We start from the raw sequence: 22,899 nt of genomic DNA on the forward strand, positions 1-22,899 counted from the left end.
TTCATGCTTTCATTGTCCATCAAACCCGTCTTGTTTTGCACATAAGTCAACAGTTCAGATACACACAGGTTACAATTAACGCACTTTAACGTCTTTGAAGCCATTTCGCTACGCATAGAACGCGCACTCACACACCCATTCGCGATCGCATGCGCGCGCAAACTGTTTATGTACCTTAATGCTGAATTAATTATTAAATAATTAATTCAGCCATATATTGGTGAATTATAAAGTATTAGTTATTGTATTTATTAGTTGTTGATGATAAGGTGAATAAAAAGGATTAGTAACTTTAATAAAAAGGTTTTATTTTCAATTATATTTATTCATTTTTGAATTTATCATACTAGTAACCCAAATGGCATCTAGTGATTGATTTAGCAGTTTCAAATAATTCTGAATCAAGGTAAATAAATAACTTTATTACAAATTATGCCTAATTTATCTAATTAACTTAGTGTTGTTAAGCAGTATTGAGAATTTAAGGTAATATTGACTATTAATTCTGTTTTAATTGCTTGGTTACATAGGTGGGGTTTGCTTTTATCTACTCGGACATCCATTTTAACTTATTATTCTTACATCAGAAGTTGGGATAGTATTCAGCCTGACTTTAAAAAATGCTTATGTAATTTCAGAGAGATTTGCAGGCTGTGTGTGGCCTTCTGAAAGCGATCAAGGATGCTGTCTCCGGTGCTATTGGAAAAGAAGTGGACATCGCTTTGCCTACTTTCGACCCTGCTACAAGCGACAGTGGAGCAGAGTCCTGGTATATCTATAATGATGTAAATGTTAAAATTGTATTTTTTATAGTAACGTTACCTCGACATCAGAATCGCCTATATATTACAAATAATTTGCTGTACTATAAAACTGCACATAATGCGAAATGAATTGTCAGATTGGCCGAACGGATTTTAAAAAGTTTAACAAACAGTAAATACCACCGACCGAAACTCTGCGGGATTTACATCTTTAAGGTTTTGATTTCATTTCATTATGTATCTACACGAATTTATATTATTATCTTCAATCTTTATTTTTGAGTATAATTACAGTGAGACACCAACATTTGACAGAGTTTGTGTTTTGTGAAATATTGTTATTACTAAGTAATAATAATACCTTACTTAGCATTGGTATTTTCAGTTAATTGTATTTTATGATTGTTGATGGGCATTTTTTGATTTTACGGCTCAATAAATGTTGAAGTTGAAAGTGCCGTTAACCAATAACGTTATATTGGTAAATGTAAATGTTATGATATAGTATTTTGTACAAAATATCATTATCTGCTGTAGATTGGATATAGTATAATTTTAAAAAAAATGCTGGTCCGCCACATACTTGATACCGATTGGTCTCACTGGCAGAGTGTGAATGTGATCGGTATGTCTAGGTGTGGTTTGGCGTTTTTCATACACTATTTAGGTATCCGCTGGTCGGTCATTTACTTGGTGTCAATTGTCTCACTAGCGGCGGGTGAATGTAATTGGCATGCCGAGGTATTTGGCAATACCCACATTTTCGATACACTTAATTTGGTATCCGCTGGTCGGTCATATACTTGGTGTCAATTGTTCTCACTAGCAGCGGGTGAATGTAATTGGCATGTCTAGATATTTGGCAATACCCACACATATTCGCTGGTCGATTTGAATTGGGCTAACATGTATATTCAAGCAGTTCATGATATTGATTATACGAAATGTGTAGAATAGGATTATTAAGTATATAATTGGCTTTAGCTTTATTTAATGAATGAAATGATTGTCTAATTATGCTTTTGGTACTTCGGGAACGAAGTACACGTCAGTATGGCCGTGTTAGATTATTATTTATAAATTGTATTATGTATGGAACTGACCTGTTTCTCTTTGACGTCCAATGTTGATAATTATTCACTATTTAGATAATTAACTCAATATCACGCGAAGTTTACACAATTTGTCATTTATGTGGGTACGATACGAAACCACGGTTGATTAGAGAAACATGGATAGTGGTAACTTTGAGACGGTAGTTAACCTACTAATAAGATTTGTTAACTATTTTAAAGTGATTATATTATGTATTAATATTACTTATTAGTAATTATGTATAACGGAGTTTATTGAAAAGATGTTGTGATCATTTTATTCTGCATTATTCGATAAATGAGAAGATACGTTTGTGACGTCACTTCTCGAACGACAAATGGCATGATTAACCAGTTGCGAGTGGCTGGTTAGCAGTGGATATAAAAGGGCCCGACCCCATTTATTTGGAGCATTCTCATTGTGATTCTTCGTTGCACTGTAGCTCTGAGTTAATCGTCGCCACAGGAATATTGAAAGTTAAGTAAATACTATGTTGATAATTATTTTAATGTTTATGTACCTTAATGCTGAATTAATTATTAAATAATTAATTCAGCCATATATTGGTGAATTATAAAGTATTAGTTATTGTATTTATTAGTTGTTGATGATAAGGTGAATAAAAAGGATTAGTAACTTTAATAAAAAGGTTTTATTTTCAATTATATTTATTCATTTTTGAATTTATCATACTAGTAACCCAAATGGCATCTAGTGATTGATTTAGCAGTTTCAAATAATTCTGAATCAAGGTAAATAAATAACTTTATTACAAATTATGCCTAATTTATCTAATTAACTTAGTGTTGTTAAGCAGTATTGAGAATTTAAGGTAATATTGACTATTAATTCTGTTTTAATTGCTTGGTTACATAGGTGGGGTTTGCTTTTATCTACTCGGACATCCATTTTAACTTATTATTCTTACACACTCTTGACAGACTTCATCAACGTCACCGTTTTCTATGAAACTTTGCATACAATAAAATTTACCGAACGCTTAACAGTTGAATGCTTAATCATATTAATACACTTACCTAGTTATTCTCTAGCCTACACTGTAACCCATATTGCTCGCGTGAATAGAGCGCTGACATTCATCTGAAAGGGAAGCCATTGAAAACGCTCCATTCGATGCTAAGATAAGGGGTTTAAACGCCTGTACCTGAGGAGCGGGGCTGTTACTTAATAACATGGCAGTCTTTGATTAGCAAACCACGTTATCAATGTTATGCATTGAAATTAGGGTTGGCTAAACTATCTACCATAGGAAAAACCTTAACTTCACCGTTAATGCCCAACTTCGTTAAAGTCAAATACTTATATAATTATTGTACTAAGCAGTATATATCCATTAAATTCACAATTAATAATGCTGCGTGAAAATAGTAACAAATTTTCCAAACCAATAACCTTTCTTCGCCAGCCGTCCAAATTTCGCCTTATGTTTTTTTCTTAATGAAAAGTATACTAAAACTTATTCCGTTTTCAAATTCTAAATGTTGAATACGCTCATGAATCTAGATCTAGTCATAGTGGAATTATGATTTAACGCTATATTAATCGAAGTTATGTACTATAGGCGAATTTAGGGTATATGCATATGCCAACCCTTATTTAAAATAAACTGCAATATTGATAACAGGGTTTGATTACGACCGTACGCGTAAACAAAGTAAAAAAAACTGCAGTTCAGTGATTGGCTGTCTGCGCCGGCAGGCATCCAAATACGTGCTGCTGACAGGTAGGCATGGGCTGAGCGCAGAGCTCTGCGTATTGGCACAGGGTGGGGTGGATAGGTATACTCGTACCTGCAGCCGCAGATTACTTGCAGTGGGATTGAAATCAATCAACTGCCTTAACCCATTCAGCGCTAATCACGACACGTTGTCGTTTTGCCTCTACGTAGCATTTCCGCTACATACCAAAACCCATGGTATCGGCTCGGACGTAGCGCTACGACCGTAGTTCAGTGGTGAATGTGTTAAGGAACACATACCTACACGAATAGATCTGAATGCCTAGATATTTGTTTCAAAAATAACCCGCTTTCGAAGTAACCCCAATGCACCTTACCTAAGATGCAAAAGTAACATATCAAGTCTTTGTTTCTGAATAAACTTTTTAGTATAAAGACGTTTTACTATCTTTAAATTGCCGTCTCCATTTTCAGTCTTATCTTTCCCGGAAGCTTGATTTTATGTCCCGGCTAACGAGACGGGATAGACTGATGTTATTTTTAGACCTACTCAGAGTACTTAATCTTTTTCGTTGTGAAAGTGTCTGCAAATATTGTAAATACAAGTTAAAGCGTTTTTATGTACCTTTTGAATGAATTCTAGAAGGATACGATTTCATAAAAAGAACGCCGACTTACTTTATAGATTTAGATTTATTAATTTCATAAGATTGTCATGCCTGCAATTTATGATGTAATCTGTAATTACATCATAAATTGCACGATCATAACATGAAATATTGTAGATTGTCATATTTCATGTTATGATCGTCAAAACAGATATACAAAAACATAATCAATAAAATATCAATTCTAAAATTAAATAATTACAGGATACTAGGATTTTAAAATAATGATAATCTCATGTGTATAACTGTGTTGGCTCAGTTGGCTGCACTGGAGTTATTATTCTTAACTGCAGGGTGAAATTGTTATGATTGGCCATACGCTGATAGTAGGAGGTACGTTATGAGGAATATCTACCCTCATCTCTTTTTTATTTGTGAGAAAAAAAGTTGAAAAAGTAAGGAAAAAGTTAGTCCAGTCCATGGTTGCCTAGATTTTAGATAAAAATCGGTTAATCTAGTCAACCATGGACTGGACCAACTATTTAATAAGGGAACCTATTACACTTCGATTATATATAAAATAAGCTTTCATTTGATATAATAAACGATTAAATAACACTAGAAAAAAAAATGTTTTCTGTCCGTACGCAATTTTACTAGGCAACCTATCTGCAATGTATCAATGTGAATATTATCTGTCATTTATTTCTTATCACAAATAATAACAGGTGAGGATGGATATTCCTTATAACGTATCTTAGACCATGAGGGGTGAATATGTGGGAATACGATTGTAATGTTTTTAACGAGCCATATTTATTGTTGTTTCAGGTTGTGTGTACCGAAAGTAAATAAACAAAATGACAACGTGTAACTTATGGTGAGTACAAACCATACCCCCTCGGGCGGCAAAGCAATCTTTTAAATTTTAGCGCCGAGCGGCGCGCAGCCTCGAGCCGGCAAATTTTCAATAAAAATGGCGGTAGCCGCATGCGCGGTTGTTGGAGTGAGTCCATTTCGAAGCATCTTGTCGCACGAGATACAGCGTAACTACGAGCACAGTCAGTAAATAATAATAATATAATACGTCCAGTCTGCATCAAAAGTAACGGATCAGACTACACATCATTCTCTTATAACATTAACTGATAGAAGCGGGACTTAATCGCGAATTAAGTTTTAAATTTACCTCCGACGGTTCTAGGACGGCGTTGTCCCCGTGGTCTCGGAGAAGACTGGCCAAAGTTGATATCAATCCGCAATCATTTTTCGAACTACCCGCACTTGGTCTTGTTTATTAACTTGAACATTTTGCGCACTAGGATGTTACTCTGTCGACACACAACACTAACGATATTTCGATTTTTCTTTAATTTTCCGAGGGTACGGAGTGTTAGGGTTGGCAACGCGCATCTAACTCCTCTGGAGATACAGGCATACATAGTGTTCTTTACGGGATAAGGTTCAATTTTGATTGCAGGTGAATCATAAGGCAAACGCGTCTGGATTCTAAACTGATTTTATTGTAACTAAACGAGAGGATAAAAATGCATAAGTATCTATAGGTACAGCTAGATAGTAAGTATAGTATGAGGACGGAAATCGACAAAACACATAGGCTACGGAGACTGCTTACCATCAGGCGGGCCGTTTGCTTGTTTGCCACCGACTTAGTATAAAAAAACTTAAGGTGAAAGCATCGAAGAACAAACTGCTATGCTATCTCTTTTATAAATAAATTAAAAAAAAAAAAAACTAAAAACACGACGCTTGCTGGCTTCCCGAAACCCGCGTTCATCCCGATACTTCGCGCGTTGTGAATTGGCTTTTGCGCTAGCTTGTTCTATAAGGTCGTATGTGGCAAACGGTATGGGTTTTACCGTTTAAAGTAAAAAAAGCTATAAAATTTAACCAATCGCGTCACGGCAACTACAGAAATGAAGTCGGTGCCATGAATAACCAGATCACAGAACAATACTTTCATGAGTTTTGTAATTGCTGAAATAAATCAAGATCTGACTGTGACGTCTTGACTCCGTTGTATGGCATGGAAATGAAATACAGATTGTGATCGTGTGCTTGCGACCAGCCATCCGCCATGACACCTTCCAACGGAGTGTCGACTTGCAGGTAGTTGGCAAACCACACATTTATTGTGTAAACGTCAGACTGCCATCAAAATATACAATGCGTCGTCTTAACAAAAAGACATAGGTACGCCGTACGCAATTTTACTTGGCAACCTACTTGCAATGTGAATATTATGTATAATTTATTTCTTATCACAAATAAATAACATATGAGGGTAGATATTCCTTGTAACGTATCTCCTACTACTTGTACAATTGCAGATCTGTGGTGAGATCCCGCTCGAGCATAATACAAAGAGATATAAAAGTTAGCAATATCCCGCGGGGCTTTCAAAATGAGGTAACCGCGGTTATTTTATTTATCACCGGCACCGGCGACATTTCGAGGCCACAATGAGATAAGCTCGGATTCCTCATTCTTATGTGCATTTTCATGAGCGAAACAGATCTCGTGGCCGAATTTGCCCCGCTGAGTCGGCGAATAGAGGCATTTGATAACCTCTTCTAGAGCATCACACAAAATTGTCTACTGCTTCCCCGTAAAAACGGAACTTTATGAAGATTTGCAGGTATAGGAATAATTCTGATGTTTTTGGTTTGTTTTATTCGGATGTGAAAAATGTTCAGTAAAATAATCATCGACTTAATTATTATTAATTGTTTGTCCTTTCCTTATCTGGGGACCATGGGGTCCCCGACATAAGGAAAGGTCTTCCATATTTATTATTTCTACACGTATAAAGAAATCTGTTATTTTTAATTCATTTTCGCATCCTTGTCATACTCGTTAAACATGAGCTTGTCTCTTTTTCTTTCGATGAGATTTCATTCAATTTTGGAACGCCTATAACCTATCTAGAGTTATAATAAATCATCGATAATAAGTATAATTTTGCGTTAGTCTTCACTTAATCGTTTAATATGCACTAATCGTGAAAACTGAAAAGACTCCTTTGATTTATGAAATTCACCATTTAATTTCACAGTTGTCAGACCAGACATGAATTAACACTTTACAATCGGAATCCAAGATTTGAAACGCTAAGAGGGAATATTAAGAATTTCATTTCTAAATTCTCCGTTTCCGTAATTCAAATCGTTTAAACATTAAAGCTAATATTAATAACACTCTGGAAAAGCTATTAGCGATCTGAACTTTAAACGCGAATATCAGATAGAAACCCAATTTGGGTAATGGAATATGCTCCGACCACATTGCCAACCGTTTCCAATAACCCCAGGCTTGTTCCCCTATAAAATATTCTTTGTTAGTGCTTACGATTGCCTTTATATAAACGACCTCCCATTTCTGTGCCAAATGGTGTTTCAATTGTTTCTCGAAAAATGCCCTTTAGATTAATGTTTTTCGAAATTTAAATTTGGAACAGAATTCAAATACGACGTTGAGCCGTTTTTATAGATTGCCAGTCCTAAATTAAAAGGAATTGAGCGGTCAGCATTTCAGTGTTACTGATGCAAAGAAAAATCGACTCTGTCTGTTTAACTTACAGTTTAAAATTGCATAAGTGGAGGGATGCACGTGCCAAAACTAGCAACTTTTTCTATAAGTATAATGGCGCTTTAATGGCGTCTCGGCAGCAGTAAAATATATTGATTCCGTTTCCGCAAGATGGCGTTTCCGTGTTGTAAATCACGAATTGGGAATGCTTGGAATATAATGTTGCAAAGGTTATGTATTTTATCAGGTATACGGGGGTTTTCAGAAAAAAGTGTACTATTTACTTTTTCGAAAAAATAACAACTTTTGCGTTACTTCGACAGAACAAAAGTTTTTATACAAATTTTGAGTGTCAGGTTTTGCGACGGTACATACAATATTTTTTTCATACAGATTTCTCGTGAGTCCTCGTGATTCTTCGAAATTGTTTTTCGAAATGAAGTAAATGGTAAACTTTTAAATGAAAATGCCCATACTAGGGAAGTATATTTACGCCGACATCTGCAGTATTGAAGTAGGAATTTAATTAGATTACGGGTCGAGTGGCCGCAACCGTGTCAAGTGCGCTGCGATGTTTTATTCACTGCGGTCTACGTATACTAGACTGGAAATGGTTACAGTGGTATTCAGATAGAGGAAACTGATATTCGAATGGAGTTACCACGTTACGGCATACTTGTAAATCGAATAAATTTTATTAAAGGGGTAATTATAATTATGAACCATCCTTTCGCTGGACACTGTCAGACAGGGACAGGGAAATATAGTGGGTAAAACAAATTCGTCAGTAGGAAAAGGCGCGAATTTAAATTTTTCTATGGGACGATAACCCTTCGCTCCCAAATTTTTTTACATTTGCCGCTTTTATCTACTGACATAAATGGCTTGACAGACTCTAACATACATTTTTCCTTCTGTCTCAGCAGAAAGTGTTAGGCGACTTAGGCGACAGTATAAATATAGTAATCCATAAAAAAGAGAAAAAAATCTGTCCAGTTAAAAATTATATACGAAATAAGATTATTTTAGTGATTTCAAATAGCCATCTATAAAAATAGCGTTTCTTTTTCTTGAACCTAAAACTTCATTTTTGACACTGACATATCAGAACCATATTGGAATGAGATCTAATTATTAAAACTAGAATTGGCCTGTAAGTATGAATTATAATTAAACTTCCCAAAAAAAATATAATCAAAAACAAGAAGATTTATAATGTACGGCGAAGGGAGCCGTCAGGCCCTCGCCAGGGAAATGAATGCAGAATGCAACGCGCCCGCAATCCGCAACGCTGGTAAACGCCATTTTGTTTAGCTGTCAGTTGGGATGTAAGTTTGCGGATATACATTATTCATGGTACAAGCAAGCTTTTTTTAATTTATTTAGAATCCAAACGTATTATGACATCATACAAAATTCAGTACAAATACCGCAACAAAAGAAAAATACCTGGAGGTTCATAATTATGAATTATGTTAACGTAATAAAATAAGTAAATTTATACCTAATGCATAAATATATCAGATAGAAAAGAACTGCTATCTAACTAACTTACGTTTAACTATATTTCTTAGACTAACCAACGAATTTTGAAAGCAATCTAAATCGAATAGATGTTATGTGTTGTGTTGTGTAGCATTTTCATCCAATTGCAATATAAAATAGATTGTCTTGAATACTACTAAATTTTCGCTCGCTTCAGTGATATCAGTTTGAAACACTAGCAGTGTGAGATTAGAGAACCAGCCTAGCCGAGAACACTAGAGCAAAAAACTCATGCCCGTGGATTGTCGGACCGAATCATGCATGGTCCCTATCCGAACATCTATAACGCTTTGACAAACTTCGCTCATACGAGTTGGACAGAAAATAAGAGACATTTTGAAACCACCATGTCTAAGAAAACAAGTTCAAACATATCTCGACTTTAGCTTGTCTCACCCTCCCGAGGCTAAACATTTTAGGTAACCGAAGTTGTAAGTCATCCTCGCCCGTCGTCCAACTTGTACCAACTTTCTGTTCTGCAGTGGCTCCCGGGAAATGAATGCAAAATGCACGAGGGCAGTAAATAAATGTCAATTTACAGGTTTCCAGAGACTGTTCGGCGTGTTTTGTCTGACATCTGTGCTAAAATTGGATATAAATCGATGTTTTGCATAAATAATTTCATTCTTTATTTATCAATATTTTATGTACTAGCTTTCAAGTCCATAAATTAGTCTGGTTATAGTCTCCAGCTGTGGAAATACCCCTCGAGCTCGAGCAGTTTTAAAACTACACCAATGCAAGGATAAAGGTGAAATTCTGATGTCAACTACTTACTTTCCACAACTGAGGGGTTAGTTTTTATTCGCAGCATAGTATAGGCATCTTCACAATAATCTTAGTAATTGAAACCAATTTTATGGTTATGAGAGAGTTTTTTATGTTGCTTCTGCTTATGTTCTATAAATATGATCACCTACTATCGCCCACACTTGACTGTCCATCGGTGGACCTTATTACAAAAAGCATAAGTTCCACCGATGGACAGTTAAGAGTGCTGTTTATACTTAAGATATAGAGTAGTAGTATTATCTTACTAGCTTAAGACTAAAGTCTCGGAATACTCAACCATCAATATTATCATGATTTCAAGAGCTTGACTCTTGTTGGTGGAGTAATCGCATACGTCACAACGTTGACTTTCTCTTTAGCTTGGTCCATATACATGCGTCTCGGTCTCCTACACGTACGTACAGCGAATCAATATAAATACGTTCACAGGTGGATTTTGAACTGCAATCTATATGGAAAACGCGACTCGTCTGCGCGCCACGTCCTTACTAGATTTGAAATGCACATCTGGTTAGTCACTTAATCTGACACATGAAATGAATGCAAGGCCATGATGGGCAGCATGGCAGACGTAACGGCCTTTGGAAAACCAGTTTGAATTTAGAATATATTGCGCGAGAATACGGAAAAAATTTGAATGATTTTTACATTGTCTGTTACTGTTGTTATGCTTGTTGGTGGGAGTATAAGACTACTGACATCGCGATGATGCAGCGTTGGGAAGTGTCCTCGGTGTGTTGTGCCAGGCGTTGTTGTCTGACGGTCAAGGAATTAATTTCGGTCGGTTAATTTCAGTACCATTTCGTTACTTGTCGCAGTGACGATAGTATGAGGTCCCTAGCGATTTCATATATTGATTGTCACTGTGAAATCGTTCGGAAATTATATTCTTTGACTGTTCTTGTATTTTTAAATCTGTCACCATAGCGCATCTCATTAGATAAGTTGATTTGTCGTTATTAACGCTTCTACGTTTTTTAAGGCTACATTTAGGTACATTGAGCGCTATTACTTTTATTTAAGTTTTGGTTCCGTGTCCTGAACATTCGGGGATATATTCTATTTTTGTAGCGTAAACAAGTGTGTCAGCTCTCACAAGCTCAACAAAACAAAGCATTTGCCTCGTATTTCCTAGTGCCGTTGCCACCGTAGTTTCTCGATCGTATTTGTACGGTTTCACCTTGCCGTTTTCATTCGGCGCGTCGTCGGTTTTGCTCCCATTCATTCGGCGAGTGGCAATCATTGGGGAGTCTCTGTGGACCGGCATCGCTAACGAAGAGGCTGCAGTTGCATAGGGTTTCGGCAAATATAATAATATAATACTGAGCAACCCCGAAATCGCGAAAGAAAAATTTGGCTGTGACATACATTTTGGCTTTCTGACCTTGACATTTTCTATGGGGGAGCAAAATTTTTTTTTCGCGATTTCGGAGTTGGTTTCGTAGTAAAACTTGCTCAGTAGGACCTAAATATTCAGCCGGTAAATTATTGTAGGTGTCTAAATAAACACACTGTATAGATGAAACATACAATTTTACGACAAAAATTCAATGGCAATTTCGAACACCGCCCGACCTAACCACAATTTACTCATTATTCGTAAATGCTCGGAATATAAACTAGCAACCCTAACGTTGCATCACTCTCCCCATTACCGCCGATGAGCGAAACGCGCCCGCGGGACCGAACGAATCAAAGTAAACGCGCCCGTTCCGCTCGTTCGTTCCATTCGTTCTTCCATTCGCGTTCTATTGCGGCGAGCCGTCCGTCTAATTAAATGCTCCTTGGTGGCTGGAGGGAATCAAATTGGAGAGTGAATGGTTATAATTATTAGTTTCGATTTAATTAATGAATACAATTTATTTCTAAAATTAGACTGCATTTGTATACATTAAACAGTGGCAAAAGTCACGTTTCCGGTTGTAAAATGCTCTCTTTTGCCACTGAGAGATCATGACCAATATCCATAAAAACCAGATCTAATTCATAACTGAGAGGGTTATTCTATAACAGTTTATGAATTAGATCTGGATATTCTGGACTGATTGTATTAACATGTTATTATTAGCAAAATCCTATTGTTACCTACAATCAGAATACGCCTCATCAATTCCGATAATCAACGATACATGTGCTACGAGTACGAAGGCGTACTTGCTACGTGCTACGAGCTCGTAGCAGAGTTTTTCACTAAGTGAACCAATTTCATTGCACGTTAACGTTTAGGCCCTCAGATAAGTGTTACAAAACTTACAAACTAGTTCGTAAATTTTCATCATCCCTCTGGGTTACTCTATTCGATTTTACGAAAAACAATTCATTTTTCGTTCAAAATAACGCCAATTTCTAAGTTAACAAAATTGCCAAATATTTCTTCGTCCAAAATTGTCACTTTCCGATAACGTCGTTCGTTTAATAGAATTCTCCCTGACAAGGTCAAGTCCTTCCCTGGCCCTGTTATAGACCACCTTTAACAGACTCCTCGTTTTATACGAATTCATATCATTTAGTCTAGAAGTCAGATGAATTTGAACCTTTTTTACCGTGTTCATGAGTACATTCCATATACATGTAAATAGTAGAGTTACACCGCGCTCCTCGACAGGAAAGCTACTGTTTATTGTGTATGTAAATTATATCTTCTGTACAGATCAAGAAGGTTCAAATCTCTTGGACTTTAATAAGGGTGTTACCACGATCATCGGTCGATGGCATCTATCGACGTTGTTTGGAACAATCGACGTCGATCGATAGTTTCTAATAGACCAATCGATCGATAGTCTCTACTAGACCAATCGATCCACGATGTTATCGATCGATGGTAGAATGGAACAGTCGCCGTCGATCGATATTTTCTACTGGACCACACCAATCGATCGATGTCGATTGATGGCATCGATCGATTGCTGTGGTAACACCCTAGATGTTCACGATTCGAGCCGTGATGTAGACCGACAAAATTGTTAACTTGTAAATTAGAGTGTGTGATGAAGAGTCGTCTTATAAGTGCTATCCATCTATAATCTAAGTGATCTGTAAGCCATTTCTTTACCGATGACCAGTATAAATCTAACCTCGACCTCTAAAAACAATGCTTTATTGAATGGCCAATTCGAACGGACGAACTGACATTAGGATAATATCTAAATGATGTCATTTTGTTATTGTGCCTCTCGCTCGCGCTGATACATCTACGGACAAGACAAGTACTAGCGAAATGCACGATAACTAAATGACATCATTTAAATATCATTATGATGTCAGTGCACGTTCGAATTGGCCTGGAAAGTTTCATGTTTATACTGGATAGTTTGCGAAGCGAATGGGAATCGCGGTTTCTCTTCGTAGCCCACGTCATAAACGGACAGACAGTAATCACTATTTCATGCTGTTCCGACGTCAGCTGCTGTGACCACAACCTCCACAAATGGGGCTAGAAACCCTTACCAGACTGTGACTGGCGCGCCAGACCAAACAACTACGCACATTGTGGAAGAATGCCCCAAGAGGCGTGTTTCGGGAGGCATGAAAGATCTGCACGCAACACCTATGAATGTCATGGATTGGTTGTTAAACCTATACAGGGTGATTTCTGGGTCGTGATCCAGAACCACTTTTTCTGAATCTATAAATGATTTACATTATCATACGGTAGTATTTGATTGAAAGATAATTAGTTTGATTTTTATTATTTTTCAAGTAAAATTAATCTTATATGAAGTAATCATGGTCAGCCTATGACTTTTGACATACGCTGTATGGAAAGCGACAAGACGTCACATTGAGTAGGGTGACCAAACTGTATGCAAACATGTTTTTTTCTACTTGTCATCTGAAAAATAATCATAATTATTGGTGATAATAAATAATGAGCAACATCATTAGACTCATCTTTGAATTCTGTGTGATGTCTTGTTCTCTTGCTCCACGACCCCGAAATCACCCTATATATTAAGCTAAAAGCTATAGATTTACATATAACGCGAACCTCTGTAAATTTGATTTCAATAAACCCATACGATAATAATAATAATGCTGTAGGTAAGTACCTAGACTTGGCGCACGAGATAACCGCCATGTGGGATGTTGATTCGACGATCATTGTCCCGATAGTCGTTTCAGCGAACGGTCTCATAGCGAATAGTTTAAACCAACGTCTAGAAAGACTTGCTAGGTGGTTGGATGAAGCGTCAGATGCAGAAGCCGGTGATGTTGGACACGGCGCGGATAGTCCGGCGGTTCCTCTCTGCGGCCCTGACCACCGGCAGCTTGGGCCCTGCCCCGCTACTGGCGGCAACCTAGGTTAAGAGCGTGTGTAGTTCATTGTGGACACCTGCACCGCCTAGCCAATGGCGTCGCTAGCTGATGGGCTAGCAGGGGCAGTTGTTATGGCCGATGGCGGAGGGGAGGGGAGGGGCATACATCTAGTTACAAATTTTATTCTCTAGGGGGCAGCTGCCCCTTTTACCCCCCAGGCGATGCCCCTGCGCCTAACCAATTCTGCTGTGCCGTATCTAGCACACATTTTCAATTTATCTTTTTATATGTATTTAAAACTGAACACATACTTCAGTCAATTATGGTAAAATAATTATAAGCCATTGACGACGTCATCACCTAAAAATATGTCTATGAGTGTCGTCAAAGGTTCAAGCGTGGAATGTGGGGCGCGGCTAATTTCGCGCCGCTGCCGGCCGAGTGCCGGCCAAGAGGCGAGGGCTTTGCCTTTTGAGAAAGAGTACTTAAGAGGCAAGAGGGCGCGGCGATGGTTAAAATCTGTGCTGGCTGGCTATTTTTAGAATATGGAAAATTCGTTACAGGCTACTTTATTGCTACTTACCGCTACCGCAAAATGTTAATGTTTATATTGAAAGAAAGAAAGAAAAGAAAGAAAGAAAAGAAAGAAAATAAAGAAAAGAAAGAAAAGAAAGAAAAGAAAGAAAAGAAAGAAAAGAAAGAAAAGAAAGAAAAGAAAGAAAAGAAAGAAAATAAAGAAAAGAAAGAAAAGAAAGAAAAGAAATCGTTTGTCTAAGTACCCTCAATACAAGCCTTATTGAGCTTACTGTGGGACTTAGTCAATTTGTGTAATAATGTCCTATAATATTTATTTAAATTTATTTATTTAAAGAAAAGAAAGAAAAGAAAGAAAAGAAAGAAAAGAAAGGAAAGAAAGGAAAGAAAGGAAAGAAAGGAAAGAAAGAAAGAAAATACATTTATTTATGACCAAACAAACATGGATGACAAGAGCATGTTGACAATACAATGTATTAACATTTAGCGCAAAATGCCAAAAAAGGGTCACAACTAAGCATTGAATTTTTATATGTTTTATATTTAACCAAAGCCTTCGACTCATTAAGAAAAAAAACGGACAAGTGCGAGTCCGACTCGCCCTCAGTCGGGTTCCGTACAAATTTAACTTTTTTATAAGTACATATGTTTTTTTACAAATTGTAATTTTTCAGATTTTCCCCTGTATGTGTAGTGGGTATAAGACAACATTACTTGCCAAATTTCATAGTTCTAGGTCAACGAAAACTACCTAAGTACCCTATACATTTTGGTTCCATTGAGAGTGTCGAAGTTTTTTGCCAAAATATTTCAATCCTTCTATATCGCCATACAAAAATATGAAAAATTGTATCGGAACATATGGAGGTAAAAATATTGGGATACTTTTTTAGGGATCCGTAGTCAACTAGGAGTAGGAACCCTTCTCTTATTAAGATTGGAAGAGCTCGTGATTCTGAGTAGAAATAACATAAAATTGAAAAGCAGCAGCCAAGGCGCTTAAAAATATCTGAACACGCCTCTATTGTCTAGGCGTTCGTGTGCGTGTTCAGATATTTTTGAGCACCTCGGCCGCTCCGATATATCTGATGGCAACTGTACAATTTTAAATGGTCCACGTATCAGCGTGAGCATGTCGCACTAATATTAACATAAAAAAATATCATAAAACATTTCATATTTTTATTCAGGGTTGGCAACGCGCATGTAATACCTCTGGTGTTGCAGGCGTCCATAGGCTACGGTTACTGCTTACCATCAGGCGGGCCGTATGCTTGTTTGCCACCGTCGTGGTATATAAAAAAATAAAGACCTAACTTTATGACGATATGAAGGTTTAGACTGTGCCAGCACAGTGATTTTGTCATTAGAAAAAATCGGCAAATTAAAAAAATATATGCGTGATGAGTCGAGTTCCCATTGAAAATTGGAATTTCGTGCCTTTTTCTACTGGCAAATTGGGTGTGTTTCAGTGTAATTCACATTTATCTACATATAAATACTGCACGCTATCGCCATGCTAAGCTAAACGAGCATAACTCTGTCACGAAACAACGACCTGCCCCAAACCGCGACTATTTGCATTGGCTGGCAAACGTTCGCGATTCTGGTTTCAACCGGTTTATACTCACGGAAATTTCAAATGGAAACTTACGCCATTTGTTAAACTAACTTTCTGGCTTTATTTGATGTGTAGCCACGGGAAATTTTAAACAAACCTATCGATTTTATTTCCCACTTTTATTTAGCTTCACATTTGTTTGCTTCAAATGTAACTTAAATATGAACCACTTCCTGGTATCTGAGTCAGTTGAAATTTGGAGTACTACCTTAATTCCGATGACAATACAATATTAAGGCCTAATTTATTTTATTTTTTATTACCCACGCCAAATCTTGGTGTTAGTTGTCAAGCAGACCTTAGGCTCCCATGAGCCGTGGCAAAAAGCCGGGATAACGCGAGGAAGATAAATAATATGGAGCTGATCTGATGCAGTCGGAAGGTATCCATGATAATCCTGTATCTTTGCGTCGGTGGTAATTTAAAGGTGTTGGTGTTGGTACTGGAGAATACCTTGCGTAACATTTAATTTAAAAATAATTACTATATTTTAACTGAACAAAATTCGAGTAAAGCTGTAAACCCTACACCGCAGGTTTAAAGTTTATCGCATAATGTCGCGCAGTGCGCCGATGGCACGTTCGGCTTATACCGGCTTCGTATAAATTAATATACTGTGGTCGAATATAAACATACCTTAGAATACGTGTACATTGTAGGTATGAAAGGTACCGTTTGGGTTCAGACTTATATCAGCGATATTGCTGCAGTACTGCGGCGCGACTTCGGGCCCTAGAGTCAGACCAAGATAAGTTGGCAGGAATTTTGACAGCCCAGACAGTCCATGTGTTACTTTAAACGTCAAACTTCTATATGACGTTTACTTAACACTTGCACAGGCTGGGCTATCAAAGTCGGTGCCAACTTAGCTTGGACTGACGAGTGTGATAACACTAGCGATTTGCGGGCAAGTTATAAGCGAGGCAAGCGCGCAACCAGTTCGCCACGAGCTTACAACGATCTCGCCGCGAGCGCTCAACGATTTCGGTGCTTACAAGATACTTGAGTTCCTATAAAATTTGTTGGGCACTCGCAGCGAGATCATTACGCGCTCGCGGCGAACTGATTGCGCGCTCGCTGTGAACTCGCTGCGCGCTGGCCTCGCTTTCAACTCGCCCGCAAATCGCTAATGTGCTGTACAGTAATCTGCCGCAAACGTCGAAAATCCGGGAATCAACATCGATCTTGGCCTGTAGCCCCTAAAATCGCTGCCATATTTGCTGCGGCTAGAGCATATAACCTTCCCTTTCCTCTGCCCAACACAACATTTAGCTAGCTTCTAGTAGGTAGTTGAGTCAAAAAACCCTGACATTCGCCAAATGCCCCCGTAATCTTAACAAAGGACCAAAAATCTTGGCATATCAGGAATTATTGCACTAAAATAACGGTACGGAATCGCAGTGACGTGCTTCACGCGAATCTTTTTTGTTCGCAAATCTTTGCGTCTTTTACGTCACCGGTGTGGTGTCTGCCATAAGATCTCCGTGTAATATTTTTTGCGATTTTTACGCAGATCAATTTACGGTGCGTCAGCGTATTTTAAGCAGCGGTGTGGGGAGCATGCTTCAAAAACGGTACGCATACGACGCGTCACTGCGATTCCGTATCGTGACCGTTTTTTAAGCTGCGGTCTGGTCGCACCTTAAGATGACAGGTCTCATTTTGCCATCACTATAATAACTCTATATAAAATGAACCTTCTCTGACTAGGGATCATCAAATCGACAATCAACGACCAATTTGCATAGGATAATACAAAAATCGCAACTCTCGGCGTAAAGTTTAAAGCTTAAAACTCTTTTAAATGTGTAGATTATAGCTCGCTTCGCGCTTATTGTCTCCCGCACTCGTCAATCCTGCCATGACCCAGAATAATCTCATTAAATTAAAATGTCGTATCTCTATACGACTTTTATTGTAACTTACGACGTTTCAGTTCTCATGTAAACGTGTAATCGTAACTCATTTCCATTTTTAAGTGGCAATCTCAGCTGCTAAGGTGGGTTTGTAGTTTATTCCGCTGCGCTAGTAAAAGTTAATTATTAAAATGTGTTAGGGCGGCTTTTTCGCTGGTTTAAAATCACGGGGCGGATTTCCGTAATTCTAAGTAAAATTTTCACCTTACCATGGAAACTAAGAGGGGCAGTGTTAAATGATAATGAATGAGGTATATGTCAAAAATTAGCTAAAGTACATATGTGCCCGTGTCTTGTATTTATAATTAAATTTTCATAAAGATTAATCATAAATAATTGCCAGTGACAAAAGAAATAATTTATTATAAGTATGCGTTGTTGTAAACTGTTACCAACTATATGCAGAGGTACTTGTGTATATTTCTCTGAAACATTGTGCAGTGATGATGCAGTCTTAAGTTGTGCTAGTTAATATTGCATATACAATCAGTCCGCCTGGTAAACATATATACGTTTTGAAAATCTCATTGTTACGGCCAGGAATTCGAAGTCACGACCTCCGTCTAAAACGCCGCACGTCTTACCAGTTGGCTACCAATACTTTTTACTCGTACAATGCATACTGCAAACCAAATGCAAAAAACAATCAACTTGATGTTGTGATTTAGGTTCAGTCTGCCCTAAAATTATTAATTGTTTTCGAAGACTCCGTTAAATGTATGTGTTATTTGTCCACAGACGTAATCATCTCTGAAGTCTTCCCCGCCCAAGACTGAGCCTGTGATAGTCGCCGACCGACAATAATAGTTACCAGTATATGGATACACGTTGTATAACTAAACTTCTGTAAAGTAAGTATGTCTCGGCACTTGGCTTTCGAAATTCAAGATTTAAAAAATTCTTAAGTGAGGCCTCTAGGGTTAGTGAACAATTCAATACATATTTTACAATTACCTACGTCATATAATGAGATGATATTACATAGCAGCTTTTATAAATACAACAGTCATCCTAAACATTTGCTCTCTCCAAGATACGGTATGCCTTCTTTTACCTTGAATAAATACCTCAGTGTGGGGGCCATAACAAATCAGATCGTTAGTTACTTTAAAAAAAGTAAAAAATATATATATTTATGCTGCGAGTAGACACAACATAAAGGCTCTTTCACGCGCCAATTCAACATTTACAGTTATTATGCCCATTAACTTACTATTAAACTCAGAACTTGCGCTGATTATGTCAACTTCAATTCATTGTAAAACCACTTCATTCGGCAAATTGACAGTATCCCTGATCTAAGGCAGACTGAAATCTGGCTTAATTCCCTCGTTAGCTGGGGCACTTATATCAACCCGAATTGTCTGTTACAGTCTCGGTGGTCGATGCCCGGTAGGACGGCGAACGGGCCAACCGTCATGTCGGCCCCGGCGCGACACCCCCACTTCTACACCGTCGAGGTCGGCGACACGAGGTTCACCATCCTCAAGCGCTACCAGAACCTCAAACCTATCGGCTCAGGAGCGCAGGGCATTGTCTGGTAACTATTCCAGTTTAAACAGTCATTGACCTAAAGTAGTGCCTTGTGGAACTCCATAACTTCTACACCGTTGAGTTCAAGCGACACAAGGTTCACGATCCTCAGCGCTCAGATGCTCAGCAGATGCTCAGGAGCGCATGGCATGGTTTGGTAGGTACGAGTAGTTTAAGAGTTTAAACAGTCTTCCGACCTAAAGTAGTTCCTTGGGGGACTCCAAACATTCTTGGACCTAGAGTTGTACCTTGTTGGACTGCCTCACTTTTATACCGTCGAGGTCGACGACACGAGACTCACCATCACCAAGTGTTACCAGAACTTAAACCTATCCACTCAGGAGCGCAGGGCATTGTTGGGTAAGTAATAAGTACACTAAATAATATACCTACAATTATACAGTCTTGGACCTAAAGTAGTTCGTTGTGGGACTCCAGACATTCTTGGAGCTAGAGTTGTACCGTTGACGACACGAAGTTTACAGCATCAAGTGCTAACAGAACGTCAAATCTATCGGCTCAAGAGCGCAGGGCAATTTTTAGCAAGTAATATACAATCTTGGACCTAATAGTCGTAATTTGTGGTACACCCAGCAAGGTCGCCGCTGCGAGTTATATGCATCCTCACTGAGCGCATCCTTATTGGACCACCCTTTTTAAATTTAAAGCCCTCATAAAAGGCTTCGTTCGCACACACTAAATTCAAAAAGCACATTAGTTAATAACGTTCATCGGCTGTTTTAATCATGTGATGCAATTAGGTTTTTATACAAGACATTTTTTGCTATGCTTTCTAGACGCAACACACGTAACTCACGCAAAATAAGGTTATGTAGGTAGCAAAATCGATTATGAGGCTTATAGGGGACTAGAAAAACTGACAACTTCAATATAATCTTCATTCCCGCCAACCTTCTTAAATCACACTACTGTCACTCTCAGTAAGTACTGTCACATATAAGTCAAGACAAAAATACACTTCCAATATTGGCAATTAATTGATTGACTCACATTTCTCATACGCCTAGCCTATATTGTAACTTTTTCTTTGAAGAGATACTTCACCTTTGTCGGAGCGAATAAATGGGCATCTCAAAGCTTATGCTTTCAAGTACTAAATTAATATGTAATTGGCAGTTTCCTGAGAGTTATTAAACTTAGATTTTTTTAAGAATGATTCAAAGCGCCGAGGGCAAATTATTCACATAGGTAAGTCAAACACATTTCAGAAAAAGATCTCTTCTATGAACAGTAAAATCATATATAACACTTATGTGAGTCCCAAGTACTGAAAAAGCGTATCCTACCTCAGCGTAAAAATTAGCTTTTGATTCTCTTAACTTTGCGATTTCTACTGGAAAGACCTGAACGAGTCAAGCACACAATCAAACATATATGGTCCAGGTAGGTATCTAAGTTTCTACAGCATGCCTAAACTTAACTCATCTTTGTTTTGAAGATGCCAATGTTAGTGGAACTGTCGCGACGGCGTCTGGCAAGTTTCGACGAGACGTTTGAGACCAGACACAGATTAGAGTTCAATTATAGTACTTACAGTACCTAGGGGGATGACGGCACAAGTAATGCAGTTTAAGAAAGCTCCATACGAAATTAGATTACCTTGGGGAGCCACATATTCAATTTGAGACTAACAGAAAGATACGCAGGAAAGTAAAATTAAATTATAAATTTATCACTACGTATGAAGCTTTCCCACATTCTATTTGTTAGAGACATGTATACATCTATAGCTTGACTTTGGAGAATATTTTACAGAATTCCTTAATGTAATAATGGTTAATAAATTCATAGTAGCAGTGAACATATTCGAATAAATTCACACATTTTGTCATTATAAACAGAGACAATAAGCCCCTAATTTTGTGGCAGCATACATTTCGAGTCCCGCCGCGCTGACCGCTCTGACCAGTGACCACAGCATGGCGGCAGTCGCGGTCATCCTCTCTTTTGCACATTTATGGCATTACTGTATTGTTTCTGTATTTGTAACTTGATTACATACCTCCATAACTTAGACGTGGTGACACTATTCAGATATATCAGAATTTTTTTTTAGGAAATATACTCAAAAGATAGCCCAATTTGTAGAAAGTTTGTAACTATGATTAAGTTCATTTTCATGACGTATATAACAATTTAAGGTGTAATGTGTTTGATATTGATATTGTAATTCTTGTAAATATTAATTTTACTCATTCAGAACATACATTTTTGTTGTTATTTACATAACTGATATCCAAAACCATAAAGTTTTCAATTATTCTTGTTTTTAAACCATGTAACTAGAGTCTGACCAGCGAGTCATGTCACAAGTCGTTTATTTTTTAATTCTTTAAATGGCAACTTCTTTTCCTATCAAATAAGCTGACAGTTTCAAGCTGTTTCATAGTAATTTTATTGCTAGGTGTGGCTTGTACTGAAATTCCCGCGTTCTGTGACACGACTCGCTGGTCAGTCTCTAAACATTATGACACCATAAATACAAAAACTCATTAATGTAGACTCACGTTCAAAGAGTTTGTAACATTTTATTTTTCTAGAACTTTACATTTAATCTTGTTTTACATTTAAAGCTTGCACCGGTTCAGTTATGGTGATAGACCACGGAAAAAACATGTCTAGTCACTTTTTTCGGAATTTAAATCTCAAAATCCAGAGCTTTTAATGAACTATTACTTATATCTTCAGTTACCACTGTGTATAATATATGAAAACAACTTGGTCACGGAATGAACGTATGTACTTTTGTACATCGTTCCAAACTTTAAAAACGCGATTACTCAAAATGTTACTAATGTGACTAGACATGTCCTCTCCGTGTACCCTTCATATAATGAAATTGAAGTACAATACACTCACAAAAATTGCGAAAGAGTTTTGTGCCTCCACTGTAAATTGCATTTTGTCTAGTAACTGGATTGTGGTTTGCGCTCGCACTTGGTATTTGCATTTCAGCACTGCTTTG

The 22,899-nt window shown here is 37.6% G+C and overlaps 1 protein-coding gene across 8 annotated transcripts in view; it reads left to right on the forward strand.

The window, feature by feature from the left end:
* Positions 1–22,899, forward strand: part of LOC133526400 (stress-activated protein kinase JNK) — a 483,516-nt gene that overhangs the window by 441,278 nt on the left and 19,339 nt on the right. For all 8 annotated transcript variants that reach the window (XM_061863021.1, XM_061863023.1, XM_061863024.1 and 5 more), the window contains 3 exons: positions 4,998–5,046; positions 19,119–19,231; positions 19,754–19,920. In XM_061863021.1, coding sequence (XP_061719005.1) covers positions 19,766–19,920 — 155 coding nt within the window. In that variant the 5' untranslated portion in view covers positions 4,998–5,046; positions 19,119–19,231; positions 19,754–19,765. The remainder of the gene's footprint in view (positions 1–4,997; positions 5,047–19,118; positions 19,232–19,753; positions 19,921–22,899) is intronic.

This window comes from Cydia pomonella, chromosome 16 (genome assembly GCF_033807575.1).
Source record: "Cydia pomonella isolate Wapato2018A chromosome 16, ilCydPomo1, whole genome shotgun sequence".
Classification (NCBI taxonomy): Eukaryota; Metazoa; Arthropoda; class Insecta; order Lepidoptera; family Tortricidae; genus Cydia; species Cydia pomonella.